This window comes from Kwoniella shandongensis, chromosome 10 (assembly GCF_008629635.2).
Source record: "Kwoniella shandongensis chromosome 10, complete sequence".
In the NCBI taxonomy this organism is placed as follows: Eukaryota; Fungi; Basidiomycota; class Tremellomycetes; order Tremellales; family Cryptococcaceae; genus Kwoniella; species Kwoniella shandongensis.
The window spans coordinates 593279-607289 of record NC_089296.1 but is presented as its reverse complement, the minus strand read 5'-3'; the positions used below and the strand labels follow the sequence as shown (position 1 = coordinate 607289).

Sequence of the window (14011 nt, the reverse complement as noted above, 5' to 3'; positions counted from 1 at the left end):
TGGGTAGTAGAGAGTTGCACGAGTGGCTCGTACTGATGGGTATAGTGAGGTGATCATCAACATGCATGGCGTTGAGGTGGTAGGTAACTGTCCAATCTACTGTAATATGAACGAAACACATCCGAACTTGTAATAGCTGCAGACAGAGGGAAACAATCTACTATACTCGTATGTGATAGGTTACTTTGCAAATCTAACAGGTTGAAAACATTATGGAGAAGGTAGACAGGCACAACCAGGATCCGACACCGACTACTTTGTGCCTCTGCTCCTGATTCTCAGACAGCTTTCCGATGGTATCGTAATACGTCTTCTACGTACAATACTCCGCAATGACTCTTCCATGTCATTTGTATTCAATACCCCTCATATGCTCTCGAGACATCTCACGAGGTCTCTTTCAGCTGATCACCATCTCTCGGGGGGCATGACACATCTCCCTACCTCATCTCTCTCTAGCACCCATCCCTCTGTCTCCACAATCTCCTCACTTCCCTTTCCCTCATCCCCCAAGCACATTCAATGCCTTTCTAAGCTCATTCCTCGCCGTTTCATAATCATCAAATTCCAATGCGCTAATCGCCCATTTCGCATGTTTCTGTGTCTGTTCCACCTCTTTCCTCGTAAAGCTGTTCTTGACGGGAGGCGGTGGCGGTGGCGGCGAAGTGAGACCTAGTCCCTGGGTCGAAGTCGGTCCAGGAGGAGGGTACGAAGCCAACGATGGTGGTGGTGGAGGAGGGACGTTGATCGATGGTGGTATACTAGGTATACTACGGGTAATACTGGGTGCAGCATTCGGTCTGGGAATCGTCGTCGCCGAGGCGGAAGTAGAATCGCTCCTCTTCGATGCACCACTATCACCTCTAGGTCTACTCAGAGGTTGAGTGGATGGTTTAGGCGAAGTAGATGGTGATGCGAAATCTGTCGGAGGAGGTGGTGGAGGAGCATCATACGATCCTACCGTGATGTGTGTCGATGCAGGTGATAGCGGTGCACCGTCCGGTCCCATAAATCTAACATTCTTCTTCTCGCCTCCTCCTGGAGATCGCTGTTCTTCTGGAGGGGTATATGGTGGTGCGGAAGGAAGTACGACCTGTGGTCGATTTATATCGAAATGCAATTCCTCAGAGTCGTCATCTGGTAACCCGGGTGTGGCAACGGTACTCCATGCACCGGATGAGCTTTGTGTGCCACCAGCAGTTGGAGTTAAATGGTCGTCTTTGGCAGGCGGGGCCGAAGTATCAAGTTCGGGTAAGTTATTTCGGGTCGCTCGGCCGGGCGAATCCATCGGTGGTGTACAACCACTAGGTACCGTAGGACGAGTGGCGGAGGAGAAAGAGCCTCGAGCAGAGCCGTTGTTCGATGTGGGAGGAGTATACTGTATTTGTGTTTGTGTAGAAGCTGTGGTCGGCTCATCACCCGGGATAGACGGGAATGGATCATCCTCCGGCTCGGGTATAGCTATTAACTCATCAGCTGACGATACTTGTGATCTCCATCAGGGGCACACTCACGTGGACCTGAAGCAGGTGTCCTTCCTTCGCGGAGGGCTTTCGCTCCGTCGGCAGCCTTCCATCTCGCATATTGCAACTTTTGTTCCATCTGAAACGTCCCGACGTAAGCATGTTAAACTCTTGCGTAGCGGAGGGATTAACACACCTCTTCAGTCATACCATTCTCGAAACAACGGAGAACTTCGATGAACTGCCCAGCTACAACGAATTTTCGGATAGTTGCTCTGTCAAGATGTCAGCTCGATGATGTCTATGCGAAACTCGAATGAATGAGCTCACTTTCCGGTGTTTCCCGCTCTGTCATCGTTGTCTGCAGACATGAACACTTTGAGGGCAAAGTTCTCCACATGAGCGGCTCCAGCAGCTTCGCTCGTGATGCCTTCGTTGCTCGCCAGGATCGATTTCATCTATTCGACAGGACATCAGTGTCGGTGAGGTACAGATAGTGCGCCCCCTACTCACATGTTCGAGCGCATCGATGACCGACATGAGAAACATGGTATCTTCTCTCGTACGGTTCTGTACTTTGAGCGCTTTCTGGGCAGCGGAAAAACAGCCTAAAGACCTTCCGACTTAGCTCTGCGCTCTAATTGACGACAACCGACTCACACCAGTATGCCACAACAGGCTCAGCCTTTTTCAACTCTTTTGCTCTCTTGAGTATCTGATCGATACCTTTCAAACCCTCCGGAACATTCTCCGTCGGGATGTTGACGTTCTCCATGGTCGGTCTTGTGTATGCGAAAGGGGTATTAGCTCGGGAAGGGCGATGCGGAGCAGGCTGCGCGGGAAATGACGAGTGTTTTCGGTACGATGTGTGATTGAGGGGAGGTCGTTGACTATTGATGTTTGCGAGAGTGAGTGCAGTGGGCATACGTAAGGTAGGGATAGAGGCAGAGTGATGTGATTGAGGAGCAGGTAGATCAGGAGAGTACGGTGGCGTGAGGGGCATTTGGGAAGATTGATGATGATGTCGTTTCATGGTGGATAGTAGGGGTGATGACATGGATGGACATGGCGAAAGAGCGAACAAAAATGCAAGGGGTAGAGGTATTTATGTCAGCAACTATCAACAATATAGGACGGCATCACCGCACCCCTCTCGATCAACACATCTATTAAACCCGATATCAAATTTGTTCGCTCGGTGATCGGGTTTGAGCATACTGTCAAACAGCGGTCCAGTCGGATGTGTACTGTGGAGCCTTTCCGAGTCATAAGAGCAGCATGTCTGTCGAGATGCCATCACCCGATCAAACGCAATTAGGGGGAGCTGATGGACACCTGCTTCCTTCCCACCCCAAACAAAAGGGTGCAATGGATCATCCCACTCCCCAATGCTGGTTCCTCTGCCTCTCCATCTGACACAAACCCGAACAAAAAGAGAGAGAACAGTCCAAGCGTTTGTCTGATCGGTAAAATGACTCACGTTTGTTGTTTGACCCCACACGCCTTTCTTCTCCACTGGTTGGGCGTGTGTGCGTGTGCGCGAGTGATTCCTTCAATCAAATCCGAAAGAGATGGACTGAGCGCTCGGGAGTGGTGGTGATTGGTAAGGGCTACGGGCCAGTGTGGGGCTCGACGAAGAGCTAGTATTTTTGTGTGATGGTGGGGGATAGGAGAGCGATAAGAATGTTGAGCTTGTATGAAAGGGAAGGAAGACACAGAGGCAAAGATGCAAGAGTGATTCACAGCCTCACTCCGATATCAACGGGGTGTAGCGGGAGTCTTTGTGATTCGAAGCTCGGGTTTCCTTGATCCTTGGAGAGCACGGGTTGTGTGCTTGCGTATAGTATTGTTGAGGTGTACAGTATGTTCCGGAATTAACCTCTCGGAACTTGACAAGGATGATTTGGTGTTGTTGATGATGTGAGCTTCGTCATAAGAGGTGAGATGAAACACGATACATCCGGAAAGACGAAACATCTCCGCTACAACGAGGAATTTGATCCCGTCCATACTTGGTGTGCCTCCACTTTGCTCATCCACCCAAGTTGACGTGACTTCCTCTTCTCTCTTTCCTCTTCCCTCTTCGCTTCTTGACACCTATCTACCAAGCACTGTCAATACCAGTAGTCTATCATACAATCAACATGTCTGAGTACGCTGATGACGAGCCAATGAACCCTTCGCGCGCTCTTGTCCTTTGGAAACCAAAACATCTCTTCCTTCCTCCTGTGCAAGAACCACCTCCACCTTCTCGCGTCTTTAGACATATCGATCTCGAGATGGAAGGTGAAAAGAAGAGGAGTATATATTTTACAGATCCTGTAAGCTGCCTCTCTGTGCTGTGTCCTGCTGCTCACGGCACTACAGATCCCAGCTGATCAAATGATTATCTGCAGAACGAGAAACATACGCCCGATCATGAGATTGCTCTTCCAGAATTGATCCTGAACGATACTTTTCGTCGACTGATCTACGGTATTCCAAGAACAATCACTTATCGTCCTTACTCACCTGCCACAAGGCCTCCATCTTACGCTTCTACTCTTCCTAATCAAGATGTCAACAAATCTCAAGTGCATGACTATCATCAACGTGCCTTCCACGATGACAATTCTATGGAGGAAAGCCCAATCCCACCTCCGAAGAAGAAACGACCGCTTACCTCCTCCAAGATCGTGCTCAAGCGCAAATCGCCCGAACCACAACATCAAGACATTTTCGGCTCGCCCGGGGACTTACACCAGCTTCCGGTAAAGAAGCACAAGACTAGCATCAACGAGATCGAGGAAGACGCAAGTATCGAGCAGTGGCGAGTTGGGAAAAGACCAGGTCATCAAGGATCGTTTCGTACGCCCAACATACTTCCTGATGAGCCCGCAGGAGCACCAGCGTCAACGTCACAATGCGAGAAGAAACGTTCACTCAGTCAGGTCAGCTGGCGAGCTCTGAGTCTAGAAAAGGTAGCTAACTTGGATGCCTTGTAATAGAGCATCGCGAGTAGCGCCGAACGAGTCTTGAAGAAACCTTTCCGACCGCCCACGCGGATCTTACCTCTCAAGTCTGCGACCAAACGAGCAAGAAGTTCCTCCCCCCCTCCCCAACAACGTATGACACTTCGACCATCTTCACCTCCTGCTCTGCCTACTCATCGTAGTACTCACACTTCAAGTTCGATTACTACTTCTGCATTCAAGAGCCCCTTGCCAGGCTCATCAACAACGCATACGCTTACTGATCCTCCCCTTCCTGACTTTCTTCGAAAGTCACCAAACTCCAACCGACGGCTGACCAGACCTAACAAGGCCTTCAAGACCCCCTCTCGATCGGATCGTTCCCCTGCCCCGTTCATATCAACCTCAACGAATCGATCTGCGAGGAATGCCAGTGGTAATTCCCAAGCACAAGCGCAAGTTGCAAGTCTGCAAAATGAGATACTCATGCTCAAGAAAGCGATCAAATATGACGAAGAAGATGATGAGACTCATCTCCATTTTCTGGTACATCAATGGCGTAACGCGGGGAGAGATATCGTCGAGAGATTGTTCGAGCTTGTTCCTCGTCCAGAACACCAATTTGATCAGCAAGAAACAAAGTACAGCTCTCAAAAACAAGCTTCCCATGGTACCAACTCCTGGACGGACCAAGGCCGAGTTCCGCCAACTCCGACATTGACTCGAGATCAACTCGACTACATTAGGAACGCACCGACCAACGAAGATGGAGAACCGGTTGATGAGGAAGGGGATCCGCTCATACCTGATATGGAAGGAACAGATGAGGAGATGAAGAAGGTAATGATTGGGTTGCTGGAAAAGGACAGATATGGGCAAGAGAAGTATAAGAGGTCAGTCGACTCGCATTTTTCGCACTTTGGAGAGAATACAGCTGACCCATCTTGTCGTACCATTGGGATTTGCAGTCATTGGTCAAGCCAAAGCTCTAACTTCGACACGAACACAAGTGGCAACTATCCTACTTCGTAAGTCAGATCAATCAGCTTCTTTCTCCTCATTACGACTTTCGAGAAACGGAAAAGCTGATCGGAGTCGGGTGTTCGTAGTACCACCTCACGACCTCAAGCTGATCGGAATGAATGGAACTTCGCTTCACTCATGCAAGCGATGGGTGTCGACCCTTCTTTACTCGGGTGGAATAACGATACGGAAGATTGGATCGAATATTCGATCTCGATCTCACAAGAATCGCTCGATTGAGGTGGAATAACATATAATACTGAGACTCGAAGTGTCTATCCCGTACGAATATATCATGACGAACGCTGGTGATCAAAATCTGATGCAGGACAAGTTGATTCCCCACGACCTACTTGTACGACTCGTCAAGGCTGTTCTTTCCAATCGACTATTGTACCATACCTTCTCATCACTTTCCGTTGTGTACTGAAAACCCACTGCTCTGTATACCCTTGTACTATGTCTATAGTATACAATCTGAATACAGTTCTGGTACCGTAAACTAGTCATGCATCATGTCGTAGCCAACTCTAGCTCGGGGTGAATGTTCTGGATCACCTACGGTAGATCAGCTCTTGCCAGGGTTAATCGTGAACGATGGCCAGATCAGTTGGTTCCTATTTGGATGTGGATGTGTGATGCATATGCACTATATACTTTTTCATTGTAGTATGATCGTGTCCTCCTCTCCTCGTCCTCACTTATATAACCTTCACTCCCTCTCCCGTCCATCATTCATTCCCTACTCGTTCGTCTCACACCTATGTCTTCTTCTTTCCTTTCCCCTTGACGACCTTGAATCCCATATCCCCTCCCGCAGACTTCGGTTGAGTCTTAACTACATCCGCCAAACTCGTAATCTTCGCAGGAACATTCTTGCTTCCCACTCCTGAACCGGAGGAAGAAGAAGGAGGTCTCGCAGCATCTGATTTTCGTTTCGTGTAGAATTCCTGGGCGAATCGTCTTCCGTCCAATGTTGAAGAATTTGCGTAGACGCTATCGCTTATGATTTCTAATTGATCGGCTCGAGCAGATGGTGCAGGATCAATGGGGAATGATAAGAGGACTTGAATAAAGTCGTCAACTATAAAACCACACAGATTCTGTCAGCGATTCATCACTTGTATTGAGTTGGATTGAATTTAACGCACCATCACCCTTGAATCCTGTCAAGGCTTGCTTGGTCCATCTGATGAAGTCGACCGAGGGCGCAGCATTATCATCAATCTTCTGCTTCACAGCCGCAGGAGTTTGAGATACAGGTGCAGGAGTTGCCGCTTTCGGTGCAAGGATCGATGAAACAGTCTTGGCACCGCCCGCTGCAGGCGTAACTACGCGCGAAGCGGTCGTCGTCGTGGTAGTGAGAGGTGTGACCCCACCGACTTTACCGCCCGCACCAACTGTCGTCCATCCAGCCGCGATAGGAGCAGGAGGAGCGTTAGCTGCCAAATCGGCATACCCTCGCTTGGGTTGACCGACACCGGGCGCGGAAGCGACGGAAGCTTGGGCAATTCGGGCAGCTTGAGCAGCCTTGATCTTTCGTTTCTCCTCTTCCTCTTGAATCTGCTTCAAAGTCTTCTTAGGTCCAGCATCACCACTGCCCCAAGCAGGGACGACAGGAGTCGAAGGTGCTGCAGGTGAAGAGACAGCAGGAGCTTTGGTGGAAGAGGGAAGACCCCATGAGATGGATGTCGGGAAATCCTCGGTGGTAGATGCGGCAGGCGCAGGGGACGCAGAAGCAGCTCGTGCTTCCGCCAACGCTTGCTTTCTAGCCTCGGCGACTCGTGCTTCTGCTTCTTGGATCTCTCGCAATGAAGGACTAGCAATACCAGACTTGGCATCCTTGTCTTCTTTCGCGAGAGCCCAGGGAGCAGGCTTGGGAGCCGCGGGCTTTTCAGCATGCGCAGTAGGTCCAGGCGTAGCGACATCAACAACCTTAGGCATGGTTGGGATTTCCGTGGTGGATGGCTGCTTCGCCGAGGGTGTAGGCTTAGCGGGAAGAGATGATGGGGCAGGGGGGAGTTTGGACGGGGTCGCTGTGCTCGCGGCCTGAGCTGGGGTCGGTGCGGCTGACGAGGGACTAGATACTGATTCTCGTCGACTAGCAGGTTTGGAAGCGGGAGAGGGCTTTTGCCCCCAGGCGGAAGTGGGTGCAGCTTTCGCGGGCGCAGGAGCGGGAGTTACTGCAGAAGGTGTAGCAACTTGAGCGGGTGTCTCAAGCACAGGCTCGGAACCTGACGAACCTTCCTTCTCGACAACGTCCTCTTCTGCCGGCTGAGGAACAGTCTCAGGCTCGGGTTCTGTCGCCGTCTCAGTGTTAGGAGCAGGTGCTTCCGAAGTAGTGAGTGGTGCGAGGGCCTCGGCAACGGCCTCTTCCACCACGGGGTTAGGAGCCTGTGGTTGAGGCTGCTCGTTCGACCACGCAGGGATTGGCGCAGCTTGATGAGGTCCAGGAGCTTGTTGGAATGCAGGCGAGATCTGATGCTGAGGGTGTCCCCATGGAGATGCGGGAATAGCACCAACACCAACGGAAGGGGAGAACATGTCACCTGATCTAACAGGACTGCCGATCGAAGGAGAGAAGAACTGTTGCTGTTGCTGCTGCTGCATGAAAGGGACCGGTCCCTGACCGATAGGAGAAGGCATACCAATCGAGCCGAAAGGTCCGTTCAGTCGAGGTGCGAGGCCATTCTGAGGTGGCAGGTTGTTCCATGCTGGTCCTGGCGCAGGGCCGAACGGACCTGGCGAAGGGACAGCATTGAAGGGTTGTTGAGGGTAAGCGTTGGGAGAGAAAGCGGCTCGCTCAGGAAGGAAGCCATGTTGGTAAGGCCCAGGAGTCGACTGAAGAGGGGGCTGAAGACCGAGTCTGGGGTCAGCACCCATGGGGCTTTGCAACGCAAGGTTTCGGAAAGCGTCGGGAAGGTGACCATTGAGCGGTGTCTGCTGCAAAGCAGCGATGGGGATGGGAAGGTTAGGAGGAAGTTGACGAGGTCGGACGGGTGACAGGAAAGGCTGAACAGCATTTCCAGTGGCAACCTTGAGCTCTGCCAACGGTTGGAAGGCAGACTCGTGCGCTCGTCGAAGGGGCAAGTCATCGGTGAAGTAGGAGTGGGAGTACCAGTCGTGCATCTGTGTGCCGGTGAAGGGACCTAGTGAAGAGATTCAAGTCAGCGAATCGGTCTGGATATACTTGGTCAACGCTACGCACCTTGCTCTTGACCGTTGGGGTCCCGGTAGAACCACTCTATGGCGCCAAGGTCCTCCTTCTCCTCGGGAGCACTATCTTGACCTCCATTTGCCTGCTGAGACCTTCCACCAGGTGCCGGTGTGCTGTCCAACAACATGGCGTCCCGCTCCGGGATAGGAGTAGCAGAAGGTGTGGCAACGGCGGAGACGGATGAGTTCTCGTTCGCGATCGGGATGTCAAGCGTCTACACGGAAACAGAAGCAGAATTAGAATTAGAATTAGGGCTACTAGGGACGTTTCGCTCGCGCATGACTTACCTTTGTTCCATCAGATGTTGAAGTGATACCCGCCGCAAGTCTCCACTTCTTCTGACCAGATCCCCAACCGGGTCCACCGCCCTTTCCAAATTTGGTGGCATCCTCCTCTTTCTTCTCTTCGCCACCTTCGACTTTCTGAGGAAGTTCTGCAGTCTTTCGCTTCGTCTCGTCATGGGTATCGAGCGTAGGGCTAAGAGGCTGATGAGGTGCTGGAGGAGCTATGGGCGCATTGCCGAAACCGAGAACACCCTCAAAGTTTCCTGAAGTGGTCCTGTTGGGTCTCCAAGTGTTGGCAGTGGATCGTGGTCCGTCTGTTTGAACAAAAACATCAGATAATGTCCGAAATACAATATGAAATCGCTGACTCACCTCCGATGACATCGCCGGCCTCTACCCGAGTCCTTCCAAGTCTCTTAGGGACACCTCCAAAACCACCGCCAAGCGCACCGGGCGCTTTGCTCTCCAATCCACCAGGACTGAGAACTCCACCTCCGATTGTGCCTATCTTTCCGCCGAACCCTCCACCGAAAGCGCCGCCCTCGCCTCGACCGAAACCAGCAGATCGACGAGAGGGGAGACCGTTAGGTGTAGGAGGGTCGATGGGTTGGACGTTAGCGTTGTGGGTGCCGGGTCGACGAGTGGGGATCGGTGGGTGAACAGAAGAAGCGAGAAGCTGAAAAACGTTGTCAGTAAAAGATCGCACTTCTGGAGAAATCGGAGAGCTTGTCAACTCACCTTCTTCTCCACCTCTGACAAGTCTCTCATCCCAACAGGTCTGTTGATTCCTTTACTGCTCACCAACACCGCTCCGCCTTCTGCCATCTCCACGAGCTCGATCGGCCTCTCCTTGAACTTGGACTCATCGAACAAAGCCAAGATCTGCTCTCTGCTATACCTGAACGGATGAGCCGTCGGTTCTCCACCTCCGGCACCGTTCGGTTCCTGATAAGGGAAGTACGATCCGTCACCTGGGTTATTGGAGGGTGAGAGAGGAGTGTGCGTCACTCGAGAATAGGTGAGAGGAGGATTGTTATTGGATGTTGTCGTGGTGGGAGAAGCGGCTCGTTGAGCTTGTGAGAGAGCAGGGAAGGGAGACGCATTTGTAGGATGAGTCGGGCCCGTGGCGGATTTTCGAGAGAGGGTAGATGGGGACTCGGACGTCGGAGTGAGAGATGTTCCGGAGGGTTTGATGGGTTTGACCCATTGAGGAGCAAAGTGCATAGACATCTGGTAGGAGGGAGAGGAAAGTTGGTTAGCCGCGAGCGAACATGACTAGCCACGATCGTTGCTCTAGCAGTGCGGGTGACGAGCTGGAGAGCAAGTACGGGACTTGGACAGTATAGGAGCAATGTCTTGACCGTAAATGCGAAGAGGGACATGCCTCCATGATCTCTCTCCTCACAATCACTTGATCCAACATCCCGTCCGAGACGCGCACGACCGACATTTTTTCCCTCGTCTTTCGCTAGGGCAGGATGTATTCCGCTCTTACTCACTTTTGATTTGACTTGATATGTGATTATGAGAGGAAGCTGATAGTTTGATTATGATCTTTTGAGAATGAGAGCTGAGTTATGCGTTGACCACGAGATAGAGACGTTGAATGAGCAGCTAAGATTGACGATGAACAAAAGTTAAGCAGCGAGCAGTCAATCGTTCGCCCGAGACAGAGACAGAGACAGAGAGAGAGACACTGCGCGAGTGAGTGCAACATGACATATTATGGAGGAGTCGGCGTTAGTCGGCGTTTTGATTTAGTGTAAATACCAACTACGGTGTACGGTGCGAGATGTGGCGGTGGAGGTTGACCATCTCTTGTCAGTCTCAAATTACTCTCGGTGCTACGGCTTTGCTATGAGTGATTCGAATGTCGTTGGAATTGTATCTAATCAGCTACCTTGTGTTGTGCAGGGGTAGACGCACAACACCATGCTCACGAGAATACATGTGGTGAGCTGGCTTCTGGCATGCCTACCCGAATCTAGCTGACATTCCCCCGACCAGCTCGGCGTTGGATCAATCGGGACTCTCCTCTCTCACCATCTACGCCTGAACAACCCCTCTCTCCCACTCACGCTCCTCGTTCGTAAACCGCACTTGTACCCACCTACCCTCTCCGTAACTCGTGATGGTCTAACTGCCACTTCTACAAACTACACTTACGAGCCGTCCTCCCTCACCTCTACCTCTACACCCATCTCTTCCCTGATCGTATGTCTCAAGACCACTTCGACGCTGGACGCTCTTCGTCCGCTCACACCACTACTCGGTCCTGGATCAGTGGTCACCCTACTCCAAAATGGCATGGGCGTATATGAAGAACTCTGTACCAACTTATGGCCAGATAAGAAGACACGACCATATTTTATACTGGGGACGACACCACACGGCGTGACGCCGATTGAAGGGAGAGGGAAAGGAGAAATCAGACATAATACACCAGGAGGGGAAGGGGATGTGAAATGGGGTATATGTCCCGATCCGAGAAATACAATCGACTTTGAAAAGGATTGGTTGTTCCCCCCTTCTTCAACACGGTCGACATCGACTTCCCTCACGGTCCCGCCTGTACCGAAAGAACGTCCAGATTTGATTTCAATACGAGATACGCTCCATGCTTTATTATCAATATCGGATCTCTCACCATCTCTACAGACATACAAATCTCTCCAGAGGGCATTATATCTCAAACTGGTTGTGAACGCCGTCATAAACCCCCTTACTGCGATATTGGGTCATGGCAACTTACTCAACGGGACACTCGCATCGATCTCGCCATTCGGACCGAATCTAGTCGATCAAATCACAGAAGAGTCATCGAGAGTGTTGATTGCGCATATCATGGCGACTCACACGAACGATGAGGAGAGAGATCACTTGCTTGAGCAATTCAATTATGACCGTCTTAGAGAATTGGTGGGAGGTGTCATCCATTCAGCAGGGAAGAATACCTCGTCCATGGCTGTCGATGTCAGAGAGGGTAGAACAACAGAAGTCGATTATATAAATGGGTATATTGTCAAGCTGGGCAGAGAAGTGGGGATCGAGACACCTTGTAATAGTATGCTGGTAGATATGGTGAAATTCATCACTGCTTCCAAGCAGATATAGACGAAATAGATGCTACGTACGATACGAATACACATAAAGACTTTTGTAATGATACAACAATTTGACTTCAATTACGACTATTCACCCATGTAGAAACGTCCTCACCGCCACCTTCTTTCATATATAGCGCCTACGCCGCCTCGTTGGCTTTGTTACCGTATCCACTCGTGCATCTTGAATGCTTGACTCGTAAATCCGCTCAAACCATCATGTCCAAGCTCTAACAATCTCTTTCCAGAACCTAATCTTCTCCCATCTTCAGCTTGTGACGAGTTATCACTCAGAGCGGGCGATAATGGCGTCGGTGTTGGATTTTGGTTTTGTTGCGTTTGTCTAAAAAATCAATCCAAAAGATCAATTTTGAGCCTGGGGAATTGGGATGGGATTGTGTTGACATACCCTGGTGCGCCGAAAATACGTAGACCTCGTACGTGGGTATCTTTCCCATTCAGATGGTTTGCAAGTATGATAATTCGTAGATGATGGCATGGGATCGGGGGACTATCACGACCCAAACAAAAGACAGTCAGCACGAGTCAAACTTCTCGACTTGATAGTAAGGCATTCAGCCGCTGGAAAGATGGGATGCGCCCACTCACCCTTCCACCTCGTCGCCATCATCGGTCATCTCCATCGGTCGAAGCACAATCGGTATCCATCCGTCCGGCTTACTAAACTCCATAAATCTGACCTGCGTAGCGGAGAAGGATAATCAGATCAGTTCCTGATACTCTCGTGACGGCGTGAGTCACGATCAATATCGGTCTAGCCTTCTTCGATTCGGTTCTGATATCGTATCCATTGATGTACGACTGCACTCACCTCTTGCAAGTCATGCACGCCCGTCCCGGCTCTTACGGACACCTTTGAAGGTGTATACGAATCATCTCGCGGATGTGACATGTGCAATGCGATGGCCTGTCCGATAATATCGAACCACAGTCAACTTTGGTGAGGCGATGATGGTAACTGGCGAGAGTACGGGACGGAAGTTAGACGTACAGATACATGGACTCGTTTGGGGAATGACAAGTCTATAAGATGAGGTTGGGGACCTTCTGACCTATCTCACAGAACGGTATCAGCGATTCATGTTGTCGTTCTCAGCAGAATGAAGCGAAATCGATGACACATCGGAAACGATGGCAGAAGATGATTCGATGAGTAAAGGGAAGGATGATCAAAGATCTTGCCCCTCAATAAGGTAGTCACGCAAAGCCCAACTCACTGCCAGAAAGTACTGTCGTTCCCATCACGGAGATTGTCCACTCCAAAACCGTATTTGTGCGACGAGACGGACCATTGAGCAAGGTGTGAGAGTTCCGGTCGGTCTGGGGGCGAGGAGGGGACGGGGGACGGAAGAGAACAGTAAAATGAGAAGCGGTTGATTGAACGAGGTCATGACCGATCCGACAGGATGAAAGGTCGGTGTCAATGAGGGGTGAAGCGATCGGATTGCGAAATAAGGGCGAGTGCAAATCAGCATCCATTATGAATACAATCCTCTGCCAGTGCGACAACCACCAAATTCACCTTCCTCTGTATCTCGTTCTATATATTCTTCCTTATCACCGATGACCGATTCTGACATCTTACCAGAAGAATTGCGATATTGCTATTTTGAGCCGAGTGGTAATGTCAACGACACGAGTAAGTAATGTTGAAAGATGATTGACTGCTCGACGCGATTGTCTTGTTGCTGCACGATGTTGTTGCGCCAGTGGCAGTGGCGGTGGAGGCCTCTCTGGTGTGTTTGGTATGTTACCTTTCAACAGTCTCAGATGGCGATATGCATCTTGACTGACGAGATGAGGGAGGTGAAGCGAGACCATAGCAGCGAGCAGCCATGATGACTGGGATCTTCTTGATCCACAGGAGAGCTTTAGTGCTTGACGACCGGTGAGAAAACGATTGTCATCACTCATCGCGCGATTTTGACTTTGCAACGCGCCGAGAATT

The 14011-nt window shown here is 50.7% G+C and overlaps 5 protein-coding genes across 5 annotated transcripts; 2 read left to right on the top strand and 3 right to left on the bottom strand.

Moving 5' to 3' along the window:
• Window positions 1-502: 502 nt before the first annotated feature.
• On the bottom strand, window positions 503-2238 carry CI109_105642 (uncharacterized protein; the record flags this gene model as incomplete). Its single annotated transcript, XM_032003533.2, has 6 exons — window positions 503-1461; window positions 1515-1602; window positions 1660-1738; window positions 1794-1921; window positions 1977-2071; window positions 2124-2238. 6 exons carry the CDS (start codon window positions 2236-2238, stop codon window positions 503-505), a joined length of 1464 nt encoding a protein of 487 aa, XP_031862391.2.
• A 1369-nt stretch (window positions 2239-3607) lies between these two features.
• Window positions 3608-5677, top strand: CI109_105641 (uncharacterized protein; the record flags this gene model as incomplete). The annotated part of the gene is made up of 5 exons (XM_032003532.1): window positions 3608-3784; window positions 3860-4393; window positions 4451-5307; window positions 5383-5442; window positions 5524-5677. The coding sequence occupies 5 exons, from the start codon at window positions 3608-3610 to the stop codon at window positions 5675-5677; spliced, it is 1782 nt and encodes a 593-aa protein (XP_031862390.1).
• Window positions 5678-6198: 521 nt separating this feature from the next.
• CI109_105640 (uncharacterized protein) lies at window positions 6199-10168 on the bottom strand (the record flags this gene model as incomplete). The annotated part of the gene is made up of 7 exons (XM_065967703.1): window positions 6199-6521; window positions 6589-7620; window positions 7681-8586; window positions 8646-8868; window positions 8942-9252; window positions 9311-9614; window positions 9677-10168. The coding sequence occupies 7 exons, from the start codon at window positions 10166-10168 to the stop codon at window positions 6199-6201; spliced, it is 3591 nt and encodes a 1196-aa protein (XP_065823775.1).
• Window positions 10169-10870: 702 nt separating this feature from the next.
• On the top strand, window positions 10871-12052 carry CI109_105639 (uncharacterized protein; the record flags this gene model as incomplete). The annotated part of the gene is made up of 2 exons (XM_032003530.1): window positions 10871-10891; window positions 10946-12052. The coding sequence occupies 2 exons, from the start codon at window positions 10871-10873 to the stop codon at window positions 12050-12052; spliced, it is 1128 nt and encodes a 375-aa protein (XP_031862388.1).
• A 152-nt stretch (window positions 12053-12204) lies between these two features.
• Window positions 12205-13643, bottom strand: CI109_105638 (uncharacterized protein; the record flags this gene model as incomplete). Its single annotated transcript, XM_032003529.2, has 7 exons — window positions 12205-12385; window positions 12452-12553; window positions 12652-12743; window positions 12875-12970; window positions 13055-13115; window positions 13281-13383; window positions 13586-13643. 7 exons carry the CDS (start codon window positions 13641-13643, stop codon window positions 12205-12207), a joined length of 693 nt encoding a protein of 230 aa, XP_031862387.2.
• Window positions 13644-14011: the final 368 nt, after the last annotated feature.